This window comes from Coenobita brevimanus, chromosome 4 (genome assembly GCF_032717465.1).
Source record: "Coenobita brevimanus isolate Jiangsu-jjx chromosome 4, ASM3271746v2, whole genome shotgun sequence".
Classification (NCBI taxonomy): domain Eukaryota; kingdom Metazoa; phylum Arthropoda; class Malacostraca; order Decapoda; family Coenobitidae; genus Coenobita; species Coenobita brevimanus.
In genome coordinates this window covers 35009572-35028245 of record NC_136957.1, presented here as the reverse complement: position 1 = coordinate 35028245, position 18674 = coordinate 35009572, and the positions used below count along the sequence as shown (strand labels likewise).

Below are 18674 nucleotides of genomic sequence, written 5' to 3'. Positions count from 1 at the left end.
CCTACCTTACCCTACCCTACCCCACTCTACTCTATCCAAACCTCCCCTCCCTTACTCTGCCCTGCCCTACCCTACCCTACCCTACCCCACTCTACTCTACCCAAACCTCCCCTTCCTTACCCTGCCCTGCCCTGCCCTACCCTACTCAACCCTGCCATCTTACCCATCCAATACTTATTCCAATGATGACCAATAAAATCAAAAAGAAAGAAAGAAAGCAAATGAAAGAGAAAAAGAAAACCAGGAAGTGATTAATGAGACCCCCCCCTCTCTCTCTCTCTCTTTTTTTTCTCTCTCTCTCTCATACAGGTTTTGCGTCTGAGAGCTATTTCTACGGCCTCCAGTTCAGCGCAGCGGGAATTGGGTTATTACTGGGAGGAATGGTGGTCTATCACATCATATTACCTGTCCTGTACAACCTTCAGCTTGTATCTATGAGTCAGGTGAGTCTATCTATCGGTCTGTCTATCTATCTTTGCATCTACAGTATCTATCTATCCTTCTATTATCTGTTTATCTATCTGTCTATCTATCTATCTATCTTTGCATCTACAGTATCTATCTATCCTTCTATTATGTCTATCTATCTATCTATCTCTGCATCTATCTATCTATCTATTATCTATCTATCTTTACATCATATTACCTGTTCAGTACAACCTTCAACTTCTATCTATGAGTCAGGTGAGTCTATCTATCGGTCTATCTATCTATCTTTCTATTATCTATCTATCTATCTATCTCTATCTTTTCATCTATCTACCTCTTTCTATTATCTATCTTTGCATCTATCTATCTATCTTTCTATCTATCTGTCTATCTATCTATCTTTACCTGTCTGTCTATCTAACAATCTATTCTCTACAACCTGCATCTTCTATCTATCAGCCAAGTAAGTGTATCCATGTCTATCTATTTATCTATCTATCTATCTATTAATCTATCCTACAAAACTTGCTACTTGTATCTATGAGTCGTGTGTGTGTGTGTGTGTGTGTGTGTGTGTGTGTATTGGTTCAGTTAATGACAATAAAAGGGATGCCTGTGTTCTTTTGTGCTTCCCCCACACACATGCATACGTACACACACACACGTACACACACACACACACACACACACATCCTTACACCACTGTCACATCCTAGTCTCCTTCTCTCTCTCTCTCTCTCTCTCTCTCTCTCTCTCTCTCCTTCATATTAATAGGAACCTTTTAGCTGGTAGGGACTGACACAAAACATAGGCAACATGACGCTGTTACAACCCTCCACCTAAGCAAGCACATACCCCACCACCACCACCTCCCTGCACACCTAACCACCACCCCTCTCTCTCTCTCTCTCTCTCTCTGCACATCAAACCAAGCGCATAACGGCCCTCACTCTCACTCTTCCCCTCTGCATAACAAACAAACATTAAAACTTCGGAATTCCCGCAGCAGATCCATGGTAATGATGAACTTATAAGATGTGAGGAAAATATGACCTGCTTCTTTCATTTTGGCAGCCATTTTTTTCCTATCTATCTATTGCCAGACGCCTTAATCCCGTAATGGGTGGCCACAAACAAATCGCCTCCATGTCGCCCTGTCCCCCGCCGTGTCACTGCCCTGCTCCCAGCTCACACACACCCCTCTCTCATATACCTCTCCATTCCATCCCTCCATCTCATCCTTGGCCTGGCTTCCCTCTGCCCCCCTCCACCTCACTCACATACGGTACTTTCTCCTCGTCAGTCTTTCACTCTCCATCCTCTCCACATGGCCAAACCACCTCAGTGCTATTTTTTAAGATGACCTCCCGGTAAAAGAAATAACTCAAAGTCAAATGGCCACCCCTTACGGGATTGTGGCGTCTGGCAAGATAGATAGATAGACATAATAGATACAGTCATGAAACTTTATAAATACTTAGATATTCATATAATCATTTATCACATACAATTTTAGCCTCGTAGGTGTAATAGTTCTAAAGTTTTAATGGAAAATGTACTGGACCCTTCAGATTCCTTGCACAGGTCGCATTGAAATCTCTCTTGAGAATTATTATTATTATTATTATTGTTGTTGTTGTTGCTGATGTTATTATTATTATTCTATCTATCTATTGCCAGACGCCTCAATCCCGTTCGGGGTGGCCACAACAAATCGCCTCCATGTCGACCTGTCCCCCGTCATTTCACTGCCCTGATCCCAACTCACACACCCCCTCTCTAATACCTCTCCACCCCATCCCCCCATCTCATCCTCGGCCTCCCCCTCCCTCTCCCCCCTCCACCTCACTGACATATTATTATTATTATTATTTTACTTTTCCATTATTTAAAAGCTACTTAAGACACAGCATTCTACCTATCAGAAGGTGCCAGTTCACTATAAGACAGATAACTATGAGAAATTTCATTAATCTATACTGAATACTTTCTGTGTTTTGGCCCGGAAACGAAATCTCTAGGCCAGGTATTGTTGATGTTCAGAGAGATTACAATACCCGAGAGAGAGAGAGAGAGAGAGAGAGAGAGAGAGAGAGAGAGAGAGAGAGAGAGAGAGAGATACGTAACACTGCCCCCCCCACACACACACATACGCACACACACACACACACACAATTCCTGGAGGCTAACTTACAAGGTCAGTGTCAGTACGCTCTCTCTCTCTCTCTCTCTCTGATAATCTTGACGGAGACCTGTTGATGTTGTTGTTGGTGGTGGTAGTGGTGATGGAGGCGAGGTAAAGAACGTAGACAAATAGATCGATAGACAGACTGAGATAATTAGAGATAGATACAGATAAATCACGAGAGAGAGAGAGAGAGAGAGAGAGAGAGAGAGAGAAAGAGAGAGAGAGAGAGAGAGGAAGCACGCCCGATAGAGTACATATGATGGCAGGGGAAGAGGGATGGATGGGGTTGTCCTAATATTTCACGGCCCAAGAATGAATAATGAATAAAAAAATGAAAGACTTGTTATACTGCTGGGTTTGTAAGGTCGTAATCTCTCTCTCTCTCTCAATTTATCTATTTTTTTAACTTTTATACTTGAAAGAATAAAGCTGTTTTTCTCTCTCTTCCTCTCTCTCTCTCTCTCTCTCTCTCTCTCTCAGTACACAAGGAAAAATACCGGAAAGAACTACAGTTGTTTTATCTCTCCATATCTGTCTATCTACTTATCTATTTATCTGTCAATCAATCTATCTATAATATTTCACTATATAAAAAATAATGCTGGAAAGATTAGTCTCTCTCTCTCTCTCTCTCTCTCTCTCTCACACACTTATTTTTCTCTCCTCTGCTTCTTCTTCCCATCCTCCTCCTCCTCCTCCTCCATTAAAATTCGTTCACTAATAGACTTGTACACATCCAAAAATAAATCGCTTGGGAAAAGGTGTTAGGGACTTTCATTAATATTCGTGCCATAATATACACACAGATATATATATTTTTTTCAGTGCACTGATTTTGGTTTTATTTATTTATTTATTTATTATTTTTTTTCAAGGAAGGAATATATTACCCACACGGCAGCATATTTCACTGCGTATGCGCCGGGGGTTGGGCAGCTTGACGCACGGGGACTGATATAACGTGGAGTATGTCACCAAAGACGCAGTATATTTGAACGCGGTGTGTGTGTGTGTGTGTGTGTGTGTGAGAGAGAGAGAGAGAAAGAGAGAGAGAGAGAGAGAGAGAGAGAGAGAGAGAGAGAGAGAGAGAGAGAGAGGAAGTAAGGACGGAAGTCTATAACAGTAAACCAAGAAATAAATCTATATGAACTATTGCCCGTAATGATATGCAGAAAAATGTGAAATAGCTCGAGAGAGAGAGAGAGAGAGAGAGAGAGACTGATAGATATGTATGTATATAGACAGATACATACATATATAGATATGTATGTATAGATAAGAGATAGACAGATAAACAGATAGATATAGATATGTACCGCATGTATATACTGTAGATAGACAAATAGATAGATACATAGATAGATAGACAGGTATTTGTGCGCGTTATATCTTATTTTTAGGTGATTAGCTTAGATCACCTAGAAAGAAATTAACACACACACACACACACACACACACACACACACACACACATCAAGTTTACATATCCTACACTAGTCTCTCTCTCTCTCTCTCTCTCTCTCTCTCTGCATACTCATTGCGTTACGTAAGAGTGGAATTGTTTTTGTGGTGCCTGTCCTTACCAGCAGTAAAGGGTTCCTATTAACATGAAGGACACACACACACGCGCACACACACACACACACACACACACACACACACACACACACACACACACACGTACATACAGAGAGAGAGAGAGAGAAACCCATGACAGGAATGACCATGTATAACAAATATATAAATAAAAAAATAAATAATGAATAAAAGCTATAACGAAATCAAAACAGACACGAATCACACCCGAAAACAAAAAAGTCAATATAGCGAACAAAAAACGCAAAACGAAATAATATACTGGAAAATATCTATAGCAAAATTACCCACAAAGAAGATGATGCAGAGAGAAAAATATTTTATCTTATAACATTATTTTTAACATCTCAAAGTCTTTCTACAACTCTTCTCCAGCCTCTAACCTCCCTTCCTGACCTTCCTTGACCTCCCTTCCAGTATCTGCGTGTGTGGTTGAAGTCACTGGGCCTTCATCATGAGAAATTAAATAACATCTCTTCATCATTACCTATTTTAACATCCAAACGTTACATTTAACATCTCTAAGTTCTTCTGCAAGCCTTCTACGACCTCTAACCTCCCTTTCTGACCTTTCTCGACCCTCCTTCCAGTATCTGCATGTGTGGTTTATGTCACTCGGCCTCCATCTATCTATCTATCTATCTATTGCCAGACGCCTCAATCCCGTTTGGGGTGGCCACAAACAAATCGCCTCCAAGTCGCCCTGTCCCCCGCCATTTCACTGCCCTGCTCCCAACTCACACCCCCCTCTCTCATATACCTCTCCACCCCATCCCTCCATCTCATCCTCGGCCTCCCCCTCCCTCTTCCCCCCTCCACCTCACTCACATACACTCTCTTCGTCAGTCTTTCACCCTCCATCCTCTCCACATGGCCAAACCACCTCAGTGTGTTCCTCATTCGTAATGCTTCCTATCACATCCACATCCACACCACAACGCTCCTTTATATCCTCATTCGTCAGCCTGTCTCTCCACGTGACTCCACAGGCTCCTCTTAAATAACTCATTTCCACTGCTCTCACTCTTGACTTGTGTCCTTCCAACAATGTCCAAGCTTCACTTCCGTACGTTAGAGTTGGTATCACAATACTGTCATGTAGTAACTTTTTCACTTCCATGCTCACTTCCCTGTTTCTTATCACTGCTTTCAAGGAACCAGCAACCTTTCTTCCCTGCTGTACCCTTTCAAGCACTTCACCCTCCAAACCTCCATCCTTACTCATCACACTACCCAAATACTTAAACGTACTCACATTTTCCAATTCCTCACCATCCAACCTCGCTGTACATTAACTAACTTCACCTCTCTCAAAGACCATCACTTTACTCTTCCCTACATTCACCTTTAGGTTCCGTTTCTTACACACTCTCTCAAACTCATCCACCAAGCCTTGCAGCTCCCCTTCGTCTTCACTCAACAACACAGTATCATCTGCAAACAACAGTACAGGGAGTTTCCAAACACTATCCTCTCTCACCAGGGCCACTCCAACATCCGCTACCCTACCTTGTACCTCTTTTATTACCCCATCCATGTACAGATTGAACAACCATGGAGACATGACACATCCCTGTTTCAAACCAACTTTCAAAGAGAAAAATTCACTTAGTTCACCATCCACACGCACTGCAGCTTTCGCACCATCGTACATACTCTTCACAGCATTCAACAACTTCCCATCTACTCCATATATTCTTAACACTTTCCACAATCCTTGTCTATCCACCCTGTCATATGCTTTCTCCAAATCCATGAAAGCCGCATACAACTTCTTTCCCTTCTCTAGAAACTTTTCCACTAAAGATCTAAGAATGAATATCTGATCTACACAACCTCTTCCCTTCCTAAAGCCTCCCTGTTCTTCTCCAACTAATTTCTCTGTTCTTTCTCTAACTCTGTCTATAAGTATCCTACCATACACTTTTCCCATTATACTAAGAAGACAAATGCCCCTATGATTACCACACACTTCTTTTTCCCCTTTTCCTTTGTACAAGGGAATAATTATACCTGACTTCCAATCCTCCGGGACTCTACCTTCCTCCCAGGCCAATCTGCACATCTTCCACATCCATTCTACTACTATCTCTCCCCCATGCTTCAGCATTTCACCACCCACTCCATCAATTCCTGGGGCTTTCCCCGATTTAACTTTCTTCATTGCTTCCACAACTTCTATCCTACTGATTTCTTCCTGTCTTCTCACCTCCCTCCTTCTCCCAGCCATTCCCCAGCCACTTATACTCGCATTACTTCCATCCTCATGAGAAATTATATAACACCTCTTCATTATTACCTATTTTAACATCCTAACATTACACTTAACACATCAAAGTCTTTCTACAAGTCTTCTCCACCCTCTGACCTCCCTTCCTGATCTTCCCTGACCCCCCTTCCAGTATCTACATGTGTGGTTTAAGTTACTGAGGTTGTGAAGTGTTAAATAGTCACCCTCAATCTAAACGCAGCTACTTTCTTCATTTAACCGTTCAAAGACAGTTCTAAGTCATTCTTCAACCTTTCTACGACCTGTGACCTCCCTTCTTGACCTTTCCTCCAGTACCTACAGCTGCAATTCAAGTCTGTGGGCCTTCGTCATGTGTTAGAGAGTAAGCTTGAAAGTAAACGCTCCCATAGCATTAAATTTAACCATTCAAAGGTAGTTCTAAGTCATTCTACAAGCCTTCAACAACACTAAATTAGTCTACAACCCATCTACAATCTCTAACCTCCCTTCCTGACCCCTCCTCCAGTACCTACAGCTGCGGTTCAAGTCACTGGGCCTTTGCTGTGTGGAAAATGAACAATGCTCCTTCATCATCACCCATTTTAACATCCTAGCATTATATTTAGCATCTCAAAGTCATTCTACAAGCCTTCTATGACCTCTAACTTGCCTTCTTCACCCCTCTTGACCCCCCTTCCAGTATCTGCAGCTGCGGTTCAAGTCTGTGGGCCTTCGTCGTCTGGCCAGCGTGTGTCAGATCATCAGTTTGGTGCTCATCATGGCAGTCATCCTCTATGCCCCCGCCCTTGCCCTGTCCACGGTCACCAGCCTTTCATCCTGGGCCTCTGTCCTTATCATGGGCTCTATCTGCACTATCTACACCACTATAGTAAGTCCTATAACGCCTCTCCTCTACCGATTTATCCTCCACTATCGCTCCTAGTGGTGGTGGTCCTCTACGTCCCAGCCTTCCTCTCCCTCTCTCCCGTATCCCTGTCTCCCTTCCTTCTTCCTCTCTCCCTTCCTACACCCATCTCCCTATGTGCAGGGTGGGCTGCCTGGCGTGGTGTACACAGACGTCCTTCAAACCACTGTCGTGTTTCTTTTTCCTCTCCTGTTTCTCTCTCTCTCTCTCTCTCTCTCTCCCTATCTCCCTTCCATCTTCCTGTCTCCCTCCCTACACCCATCTCCCTGTCTGCAGGGTGGGGTGCGTGGCGTGGTGTACACAGACGTGCTGCAAACCACAGTGATGTTCCTGGGTGTGGTGGTGGTGGTGGTCATGGGCAGCATCAGTGTGGGTGGCGGTGCTCAGGTCTGGAGCCTGGCAGTGCAGGGCCACAGGACGCAATTCTTTGAGTAAGTCAATAGCCTGGGTTCAGTGCAGATGGCATCCGGATCCGGATCAGACCCCAAATTTAATCAATTCATTCTTGGCCCATGGCCCACACTTCCACAAAATTTCAGTGAAATTCATTACGAACTTTTGGAGACATCGTGTGGACAGACAGACAGACAAACAGGTGAAAACATTACCTCCTCCATCTTCGTTGACGGAGGTAAAAAGTAAACAATAACAACGACGGTTAATGATCCGTCTCTCTCTTTACCTCCCCCCCCCTCTCTCTCTCTGCACAGACTAAATCCCGACCCGTTCCTGAGACACAGCTTCTGGTCTACAGTGGTGCTGGGAGTCTACCTCGCCATCTTCTTCTTCGGCATCAACCAGGCCTCCCACCAGCGATTCTCCTCCGTCGCGTCCCTCACCGTGGCCAGGAGGTAGAGAGAGAGAGAGAGAGAGAGAGAAAGAGAGAGAGATTAGTGTGATTCAACGTGTATGTATGCATGTATGTACGCATGTATGTTACGTATATACGCATGTGCGTGTCCATAACAAATCCAGCAAACAACGAACCGTCAATACTGAATCCTATCCCTTAACAGATTGTGCGTGGTGGTTGTGGCGGGCTGTGCATCCCTGTGTATGTATTTATGTATGTGAATGTATGTAGGCCTACGTGTACGTCTATAATCACATCTACACAACACGAACCATCCATACTGAATCCTCTCCCTTAACAGACTATGCGTGGTGGCTGTGGCGGCCTGTTTATGTATTTATGTATGTGTATGGATGTATGTGTATATATGTATCATTCTATGTATGTATGTATGTGTAGGTGTGTATATGTATGTATCTATGTGTGTGTAGGCTACGTATGTATGTGTACGTCTATAATCACACCTACACAACACGAACCGTCAATACTGAATGCCATCCCTCAACAGACTGTGCGTGGTGGCTGTAACCGGGTGTACAACGCTGTTGGCCCTGTGTACAGCAGCTGGTCTGGTGGCGTATGCAGTGTACAGCGGCTGCGACCCCCTGGCCGTGGGTGCCATTCAGAAGCCAGACCAGATCCTGCCATACCTTGTGGCACACACCCTGGGCCACCTCAAGGGGGTGCCTGGGGTGTTCGTGGCCGCCGTGTATGGGGGAGTGCTGAGGTGAGCAGGCTGGGGTGGGGTTAGGTGGGGTGGTGTGGGGTGAGGAGGCTGGGGTGGGGTTAGGTGGGGTGGGGTGGGGTGAGGAGGCCGGGGTGGGGTTAGGTGGGGTGGGGTGGGGTGAGGAGGCTGGGGTGGGGTTAGGTGGGGTGGGGTGAGGAGGCTGGGGTGGGGTTAGGTGGGGTGGTGTGGGGTGAGGAGGCCGAGGTGGGGTTAGGTGGGGTGGTGTGGGGTGAGGAGGCTGGGGTGGGGTTAGGTGGGGTGGGGTGGGGTGAGGAGGCTGGGGTGGGGTTAGGTGGGGTGGTGTGGGGTGAGGAGGCCGGGGTGGGGTTAGGTGGGGTGGTGTGGGGTGAGGAAGCTGGGGTGGGGTTAGGTGGGGTGGTGTGGGGTGAGGAGGCTGGGATGGGGTTAGGTGGGGTGGTGTGGGGTGAGGAGGTGGGGGTTAGATGGGGTTGGACTGTGTTGGGTTGGGTGGATGCTGAGGTGAGGATGCTGGGGTGGGTGGGTTGGGTTGTGATGAGGTGAAGACTGTGGGTGGGGTTGGGTGCGAGGTAAGGACCGTGGGATTGAGTTGAGTCAAGCTAGATTGAGGCAAGGCAGGTTAGATTGGACTGGACTGGGTTGGGGTGAGGTGGAGTGAGATGGGGTGGGTTGGGTTGGGTTAGGTTAGGTTGGGTTGGGTTAGGTTAGGTTAGGTTGGGTTAGGTTAGGTTAGGTTGGGTTAGGTTAGGTTAGGTTGGGTTAGGTTGGGTTAGGTTAGGTTAGGTTGGGTTAGGTTAGGTAAGGTTAGGTTGGGTTAGGTTAGGTAAGGTTAGGTTAGGTTAGGTTAGGTAAGGTTAGGTTGGGTTAGGTTAGGTAAGGTTAGGTTGGGTTAGGTTAGGTAAGGTTAGGTTGGGTTAGGTTAGGTAAGGTTAGGTTGGGTTAGATTAGGTTAGGTCAGACGAAGGCAAACCAAACCCCGCCCTACCTAGCTGCTCACACCCTCTTCCTATTTTCATTTTCTTTCTTTTCTCTTCATTTTTTTTCCGTTCCGTGCCCTACCTCGCTTCTAATATATTTTTTTCAAGTTCCGTGCCCTACCTCGCTTCTAACATATTTTTTCAAGTTCCGTGCCCTACCTCGCTTCTAACATATTTTTTCAAGTTCCGTGCCCTACCTCGCTGCTCACTCACTCTTTCTTTTTCTTTCTTTTTTCTCATTTTCTTCTCTCTTTCTTTCAGCTCCGTCTCCAGCTGCTGTAACTCCCTGGCGTGTATGACTTGGGATGATTTCCTGTCTCATCGTGATTACTTTAAGAAGATGTCTGATAAGAAGGCCACCACCACACTCAAGATGCTGTGTAAGTGTGTGTGTGTGTGTGTGTGTGTGTGTGTGTAAGGAGTGGGGAAGAGGGAGGGATGGGGGTGTGAGGGGTGTGTGGCTGTGGGTGAGTGGGCGTAACTGTGTGTGTGTGTGTGTGTGTGTGTATAGGGGTGAGGAGGACGGGGGGATGGGAGTGTGTGTGTGTGTGTGTGAGAGAGAGAGAGAGAGAGAGAGAGAGTAAACAATATATATAGAAAAAGGAGTGTTGAAGAAAATGTATAAAAACCACAGCCTTTCCCTTCATTTTTGTTTATTTACCAAAGATTTTCGTGTTTTTCCAATTTTTTTTTTACATAGTCTGACGCAAAAATAATATTACGGCTCTCCTGTACAGCCATCTCATAGCACTTCTTCGTGATTAGTATTATTGTCTGGTAGTTATCTCATGTTTGTATCACTGATACTTCATACTCTCTCCATCTATCATCTCACAGCACTTCTTCGTCATTAGCATTTTATCCAGGTAGTTATCTCATGTTTGTGGCACTGATAATGTAGACTCTCTCTCTCTCTCTCTCTCCACCTCAGCATTCAAGATGGAGAGATGGCAATTTTATGTTTAAAGTAAAAATAAACTGTCACTGATAATCTACAAATATCTGTCAGTCTGTCTATCTATCTATCTATCTATCTATCCATCCATCCATCCATTAACCCAGGGGTTCTTAACCTGGGGTCCATGGACCCCCAAGGGGTCCATGGATGGGATACAGGGGGGCCGTGAAGGTCAGAATAATTGAGAACAATTTAGCGAGATTGCGTGATGCCGTTTGGCATCATTAACTTAAAAAAAAAAATCGAAGTCTTGAAGAATTCTGGTGTTGGTTGACACAAGCCTACCCTCGTCTGGCACAGCGAGCTATCGGTGCTGTGATTCCGTTTGCTACTACATACCTTTGTGAGTCAGGGATTTCAGCGCTTGTTTCTATCAAAATGAAAAGTCGAACTCAACTGGATGTCAACGATGACATACGTGTTGCCTTGTCAAAGACCACTCCACAATGTCATCTTATTCAAGCCAAACAGCAACAACAACCCTCTCACTGAAATGAACGTTTGTGCAGACTTAAGTTTTGTTTTGTTTCATTTGCTCAAGTTGGATGTATTTCATTTTTTCAGTAGCCATTAGTTTTTGCATGAAAAAAGAGTGAGAAACATCATTCTTCGTAACGACTGTTTTATACCGTGTGATACACTGCGTGACGTAGTTTTCAATAAAATAATGTATATTCACTGCATGCAAAATGCTGCGTTTGTGCTTATGTGCATTTTTGTAGGGAAGGGGTTCATAGCGTTCACCAGATTCTCGAAGGGGTCCGTGACTCAAAAAAGGTTAAGAACCACTGCACTAACCCATCTATCTACCTACCTATCTAACCATTCAACCAGCCAGCCATCCACCTATCTACCTATCTATCTATATTTGTCTGTCTATCTATCTGTCTGTCTGTCTATCTATCTATGTCTACCTGTCTGTCTGTCTTTCTAGCTGTCTATCTATTTATCTATCTACCTATCTATTTGTCTGTCTATCTATCTATTTATCTATCTATCTGTCTGTCTGTCTATCCATCCATCTATCTATCTTGCAGCCTTCTTCTTCGAGGCTGTAGGTGTGGGTTTGGCGGTGGGTGAGGGTCAATTTTATCTATCCACCCATCTATCTATCCATCCATCTATCTAGCTATCTATCCATCCATCCATCCACCCATCTATCTATCTGCCTACCTACAGCTACCCATCTATCCATCCACCCACCTACTGCACCTGCCCAACTAACTATCCTTCCATCCATCTATCTACCTCGCAGCCTTCCTCTTCGGCGCTGTGGGTGTGGGTCTGGCTGTGGGGGCGGGTCAACTAGGCAACATCCTCCAGGTGGCTAACAGCTTGACGGGGGCAATGAACGGGCCTCTAATTGGTCTCTACATCACCGGTATGCTGGCCCCCTGGGTGAATTATAAGGTATGGCGATAGATGGACTGATAGATCGATAAATAGGTAGACAGATGGATAGATACACAGACAGACACATGTAAACTGACAGACAGATAGATATGTAGATAGATGGCTGACAGAATGATAGATAAACAGATAGATACCTTTAAAGGTCGCCTGGATAAGTATTTGGCATCCAACCCCCCGGCTTAATATGTTTACTCCTGAATAAAACACTTGTGTATGTATAACTTTTCTATTTTATTTTATTTTAGTTTTTTAGAGCCTGGATCAATTTATTAAATGCAAATATAGTATATGCACAGACTAGGATATGCACAGATAGCCCTGAGTTAACAGTCACTACTCATACTTTCGACCTGTGATGGGCTGTGGATCACTGAGGGTCCCTGTTAGTTACGTGGCCACCACCGGGATTTTTTTAATGTACCAGGGGTCACTGCTTCAGGAGGTGACTTGTTTGTTTGTCCCGCATGGGCAAGTTCCTAGTCTCAGTGGAATTAATGGAGCTGGGGCCTGATTGACTGCTGCCTACCTTAATAGCGTCAGGCAATGCTGCTGCACCACCCCTGAATATCCACACTGTTCACTGTGCAATTTCCACACTGTGTCCGCGGACGCCCCGTCAACTTAAAGTACCCGTACATAGCGACATGAATTAGTTATTTATTTATTCGATTATTCATTGTACCGTACTTTACTACTTTCTCTTTCAGGTTATTCATACTGGTAGCTTATAGATAATGTATTATAGAATGTAGCTTTTCCTTTTCAGTCTTTCCTATGAAATTTCCATGTCAGTTTTTCCATGCTGCATGGTGGTTTTTCTCACCTTTTCTTGCCAGTTTTAACTGGAGGGTTTGGAGGTGGGGGGAGCCTTCTTGCTTTACTATCCTTATCCTTCAGCATGTAGAGTTAGATCTCGTAGTCATAGTCTACTCTGTAACAAACGGCCTCGAAAGGACCATAAGGTCTGTTGCTGTTTGCTTTCCTTTGTACTCCTTTGTACAGGGCCAACAGTGTAGTGTAAACATTCATTGGATCTCTCATAAGACTATACAACTATGTATAATTTTGTATGTATGTATGTATCTATCTATCTATATATCTATCTACTCGTCTATCTACCATCTATCTATTTATCTACTCATCTTGCAGGGCGCTGGTGTGGGGTTTATCACTTCCCTAATCCTCAACGTGTGGTTCCTGGTTGGGAATCTTATAAGGAATAAGGCAGCCCCCCCAACCCTGCCCCTCTCCACCACACACTGCCCCAACCACACCACCACCACCACCACCACCACCGCAATTCCCCTCACAGCCTTGATGGAGGAGGAGACGGATGTGGTGTTTGTTAGGTAAGTGTGTGTGTGTGTGTGTGTGTGTGTGTGTGTGTGTGTGTGAGTTGGATGTGGATATGGTTAAGCATTATGTGGATTTTATAAGAACAACTCTATGTGGATGTGGGTACTTCCTTGCTGTGGATGTATGTACTCTCTAAATGATGGATGAGGTGGATGTGGATGTGGTTAGGTGGGTATTATGTGGATGTGGAATTATATCAACGTATAACCTATCCACGTGACCTTGACCTTTGACCTAGTTAAAAAAAAATTGGTTCACTCATTGGCTGACTCTCAGTCTGTCCACCAATTCTGGTTAAATTCGAAAAAAAAAAAGTTGTTATCTCTCTCCCTTCCCCTCACACACACACACACACACACACACATAAAACACCTCTCTCGCACTGCTAGCGCGGGTGTAACAATAAATCCTCCATCTCTGTCTTGCAGTGAAGGGCGAACGGTGTATGATATATCCTACTGCTACGTGGGCTTCGCCGCCATCATGATGACTATGATCATCGGTACCATCGTGTCTCCGTGTGTGGGTGAGTAGATGGATTGACCTTGTGCATGTCACCTTAGGTCACCACAGTCTGTAAGTCCACCAAGTTTGGTGGCTCTGGCTGTAATCCTTCACCCTGAGGTCAAGGTGACTGATCTTGTGCATGTCACCTTAGGTCACCACGGTCTATAAGTCCACCAAGTTTGGTGGTTCTAGCTCTAATAAGTCCACCAAGTTTGGTGGCTGTGGCTCTAATAAGTGCACCAAGTTTGGTGGCTGTGGCTCTAATAAGTGCACCAAGTTTGGTGGCTGTGGCTCTAATAAGTGCACCAAGTTTGGTGGCTGTGGCTCTAATAAGTGCACCAAGTTTGGTGGTTCTAACTCTAATAAGTGCACCAAGTTTGGTGGTTCTAACTCTAATAAGTGCACCAAGTTTGGTGGTTCTAACTCTAATAAGTGCACCAAGTTTGGTGGTTCTAACTCTAATAAGTGCACCAAGTTTGGTGGTTCTAATAAGTGCACCAAGTTTGGTGGTTCTAACTCTAATAGTGCACCAAGTTTGGTGGTTCTAACTCTAATAGTGCACCAAGTTTGGTGGTTCTAACTCTAATAAGTGCACCAAGTTTGGTGGTTCTAACTCTAATAAGTGCACCAAGTTTGGTGGTTCTAATAAGTGCACCAAGTTTGGTGGCTGTGGCTCTAATCCTTCATGTATAATCAGCTGACATCCGGAATATTGGGCAAAGTGCCGATGTTTGACACCAGGCGATCTCAGAGAATAATCCAGCGATTGGCACCGCACTCCTTCCCGCACTGCGTCCGCCTTAACGCTGTGTTGGCGGCAAATGTCAGCTGCTGCTGTAGCCGTTCCTGAGACAGCGTGGCGACTCACTTGTCTGTTGTGGATAATATCCAGAGATCTAGTGGACGGACTGCCGCCATATTTGGCCAAAAGAAGCAAACACCCGGCCCACTAAGTTGACACAGCGGCAAGGCTCTGGGTCAAATAGCATCTGAAATATCCCAGTTTTATAATAACAATAATAATAATAATAATACTGCCAACAATGATAAAACTTCCCGCAAGGATGTGGGAAGCTTTAACAATAATGAAATACCAAACCAAACCCAAGGTGTCATACCTGTAGGCACCTTGCCTGTACCTCTTTGTACCTCCCCTACAGGCATGCTGAGCCCCTGGGAGACCGAGGGAGGCGTGGTACACCCCCTGGGGGCGTGGCTGCACACAGGCCTTTGGAGACTACTGAAGAGGAGGAAGTCACGGGGTCAGGAGATTAACAGGAAGGTCAACGGGTCGGGCCAGGTCAAGGAAAGCACCCTGACCTACCCTGCCAGGACCAACGGAGGGACCACAACAGAGGCCACAGATACCAGGACCAACGGGACTGCCATACCACTCTCCACTCATACCCAGACCAACGGCGAGACCACATAACAGACCACACAATATTCCTAGACCACACAATATTCCTAGACCAAACCCCAGACCACACAATATTCCTAGACCAAACCCCAGACCACACAATATTCCTAGACCAAACCCCAGACCACACAATATTCCTAGACCAAACCCCAGACCACACAATATTCCTAGACCAAACCCCAGACCACACAATATTCCTAGACCAAACCCCAGACCACACAATATTCCTAGACCAAACCCCAGACCACACAATATTCCTAGACCAAATCCCAGACCACACAATATTCCTAGACCAAACCCCAGACCACACAATATTCCTAGACCAAACCCCAGACCACACAATATTCCTAGACGACATCCCAGACCACACAACATTCCTAGACGACATCCCAGACCGCAGAATATTCCTAGACCACACCCCAGACCACACAACATTCCTAGACCACAGGGGACCACAGAAATTAGCAGAGAGAGAGAGAGAGAGAGCTATAAAGACAGACCTATACACAGATACCGGTAGATGGATAGACAGAGTGAGAGAAAACTAGACAGCTTGACATAGATAGACAGATGTATAGACAGAGTGAGAAATATACAGACAGACAGATAAATAGTGTGTATGTGTGTGTGTGTGTGTGTGTGTGTGTGTGTGTGTGTGTGTGTGTGTGTGTGTGTGTGTGTGTGCATTGTCACACCCGTTCTCATTTATATATTGAAAATTCCACACACACACACAAGCGAATTACAAGCAAAATAAATCGCTAAAGAAAAGGTGTTACTGTATGATGAAAGTGAGAGGATGGTACCGAGAGAAAATTATTATTATTTAAAAGTGAAAAAAGGAAAATTTTCTCTGGGAGGATTGGCACCGATTTTTTCTTCGGTAATGGTGACTATTATTATTATTATTATTATTATTACTGCTGCTACTATTACTATTATTTTTATTATTAATATTTTTATTATCATTATAATTATTATTATTACTATTATTATTATATGATGATATTAGTACGACTATTATTACTACTACTACTACTACTTCTTATTATTATTATTAGTAGTGGTGGTAGTAGTAGTAGTAGTAGTAGTAGTAGTAGCATTCACACGGGAGCAAAATCTCCTTATATTTCCCCGCACCTCGCCGTGGGGAAGGGCCCTGGTTCGACCCTGGTGAGGCGCTGTCTAACACAAGGGGGCGCAGGATCCCCACAGGGTGTATGCACCGTACTGTACAGGACGGCCCAACAGAACCACTTGCTTGCCTGTGGTCGACGGGTATACTCAAACAAACAGACCGGGGTAAAGCAACAACAAAAACAACAACAGCAACAAGACCAAGATCACGAACAACAGCATGAACAAAAACAAAAAACAACAACAAGAACAAGAACACGAACAACAGCATGAACAAAAACAAAAACAACAACAGCAACAAGAACAAGAACACGAACAACAGCATGAACAAAAACAAAAAACAAAAACAACAACAGCAACAAGAACACGAACAACAGCATGAACAAAAACAAAAAACAAAAACAACATGAACAAGAACACGAACAACAGCATGAACAAAAACAAATAACAAAAACAACATGAACAAGAACACGAAGAACAGCATAAACAAAAACAAAAACTACAACAGGAACAAGAACAAGAACACGAATAACAGCACGAACAAAAACAAAACAAAAAAACAACACATCGGTATAGCTTTAGTGTATATTTAAGTAGTGATAAGAGTATGATAAAAAAAGAAGAAGATATTATTGCAGTATTATAGGTCTATAAGGGAGGGTGGCGTGTGGAGGAGGAGGAAGAGGAGGAGGAGAAAGAAGGATAACAGGAAGATGAGGAAGGAGGAGGAGGATGGGGAAGAGAAAATGAGGAAAAGAAAATGATGATGATGATGAGGAGGAGGAGGAGGAAGAAGAAGAAGAAGAAGAAGAGCGGTAATAGGCAAAGGTAACAAGAAAAATGATGAGCAAAAAAATAAATACGGTAAATAAAAATAAAAATAAATGGTGTAAAATAGCGAAAAAAAATTATTCTTTTGTGAGTGGGTGCAAAACGCTGTGATACGGTATAAAATAAACGTGTTTTTGATTTAGACCAAAAGCTTTTTATTTCACCATATAGTTTGCCTTATCACAACATCCCTCCCAACTCTACATCCATACATTCCCCATACACTTCAACTCCACATCCATACATTCCCCATACACTTCAACTCTACATCCATACACTTCAACTCTACATCCATACATTCCCCATACACTTCAACTCCACATCCATACACTTCAATTCTACATCCATACATTCCCCATACACTTCAACTCCACATCCATACACTTCAACTCTACATCCATACATTCCCCATACACCAACTCTACACCCATACATTCCCCATACACTTCAACTCTACACCCATACATTCCCCATACACTTCAACTCTACACCCATACATTCCCCATACACTTCAACTCTACACCCATACATTCCCCATACACTTCAACTCTACATCCATACATTCCCCATACACTTCAACTCTTCATCCATACACTTCAGCTCTACATCCATACATTCCCCATACACTTCAACTCTTCATCCATACACTTCAACTCTACATCCATACATTCCCCATACACTTCAACTCTACATCCATACATTCCCCATACACTTCAACTCTACATCCATACACTTCAACTCTACATCCATACATTCCCCATACACTTCAACTCTTCATCCATACACTTCAACTCTACATCCATACATTCCCCATACACTTCAACTCTTCATCCATACACTTCAACTCTACATCCATACATTCCCCATACACTTCAACTCTTCATCCATACATTCCCCATACACTTCAACTCTACATCCATACATTCCCCATACACTTCAACTCTACATCCATACATTTCAACTTACATCCATACACTTCCCATACGAGTGCATTTCAACTACCATACATCAATACATTTCACCTCTACACCCATACATTTCAGCTATAGTGCGACTACTCCAACCTGACATGGATCTCCTTTCAGCTCGGTTTAATGGTAAGGGTACACAGACTGAAGGCTTAATTTGACTAGTAACCAAGGAGACGC

General features: G+C 44.1%; 2 protein-coding genes across 2 annotated transcripts; both read left to right on the top strand.

The window, feature by feature from the left end:
• The first annotated feature begins 434 nt into the window (after positions 1 to 434).
• Positions 435 to 7803, top strand: LOC145396611 (sodium-dependent multivitamin transporter-like). The gene is made up of 3 exons (XM_080269979.1): positions 435 to 443; positions 7144 to 7332; positions 7645 to 7803. Exons 1-3 carry the CDS (start codon positions 435 to 437, stop codon positions 7801 to 7803), a joined length of 357 nt encoding a protein of 118 aa, XP_080126105.1.
• Positions 7804 to 14116: 6313 nt separating this feature from the next.
• On the top strand, positions 14117 to 15903 carry LOC145395602 (uncharacterized). Its single transcript, XM_080269175.1, has 2 exons — positions 14117 to 14157; positions 15299 to 15903. Exons 1-2 carry the CDS (start codon positions 14118 to 14120, stop codon positions 15568 to 15570), a joined length of 312 nt encoding a protein of 103 aa, XP_080125301.1. The 5' UTR covers position 14117; the 3' UTR covers positions 15571 to 15903.
• Positions 15904 to 18674: the final 2771 nt, after the last annotated feature.

Coding starts and splice junctions, on each gene's coding strand:
- LOC145396611 (XM_080269979.1), top strand. Junction 7,333..7,644: donor GCACTATCTACACCACTATA/GTAAGTCCTATA, acceptor CCCTGTCTGCAG/GGTGGGGTGCGTGGCGTGGT.
- LOC145395602 (XM_080269175.1), top strand. CDS start 14,118: ATGACTATGATCATCGGTACCATCGTGTCTCCGTGTGTGG. Junction 14,158..15,298: donor CATCGTGTCTCCGTGTGTGG/GTGAGTAGATGG, acceptor CCTCCCCTACAG/GCATGCTGAGCCCCTGGGAG.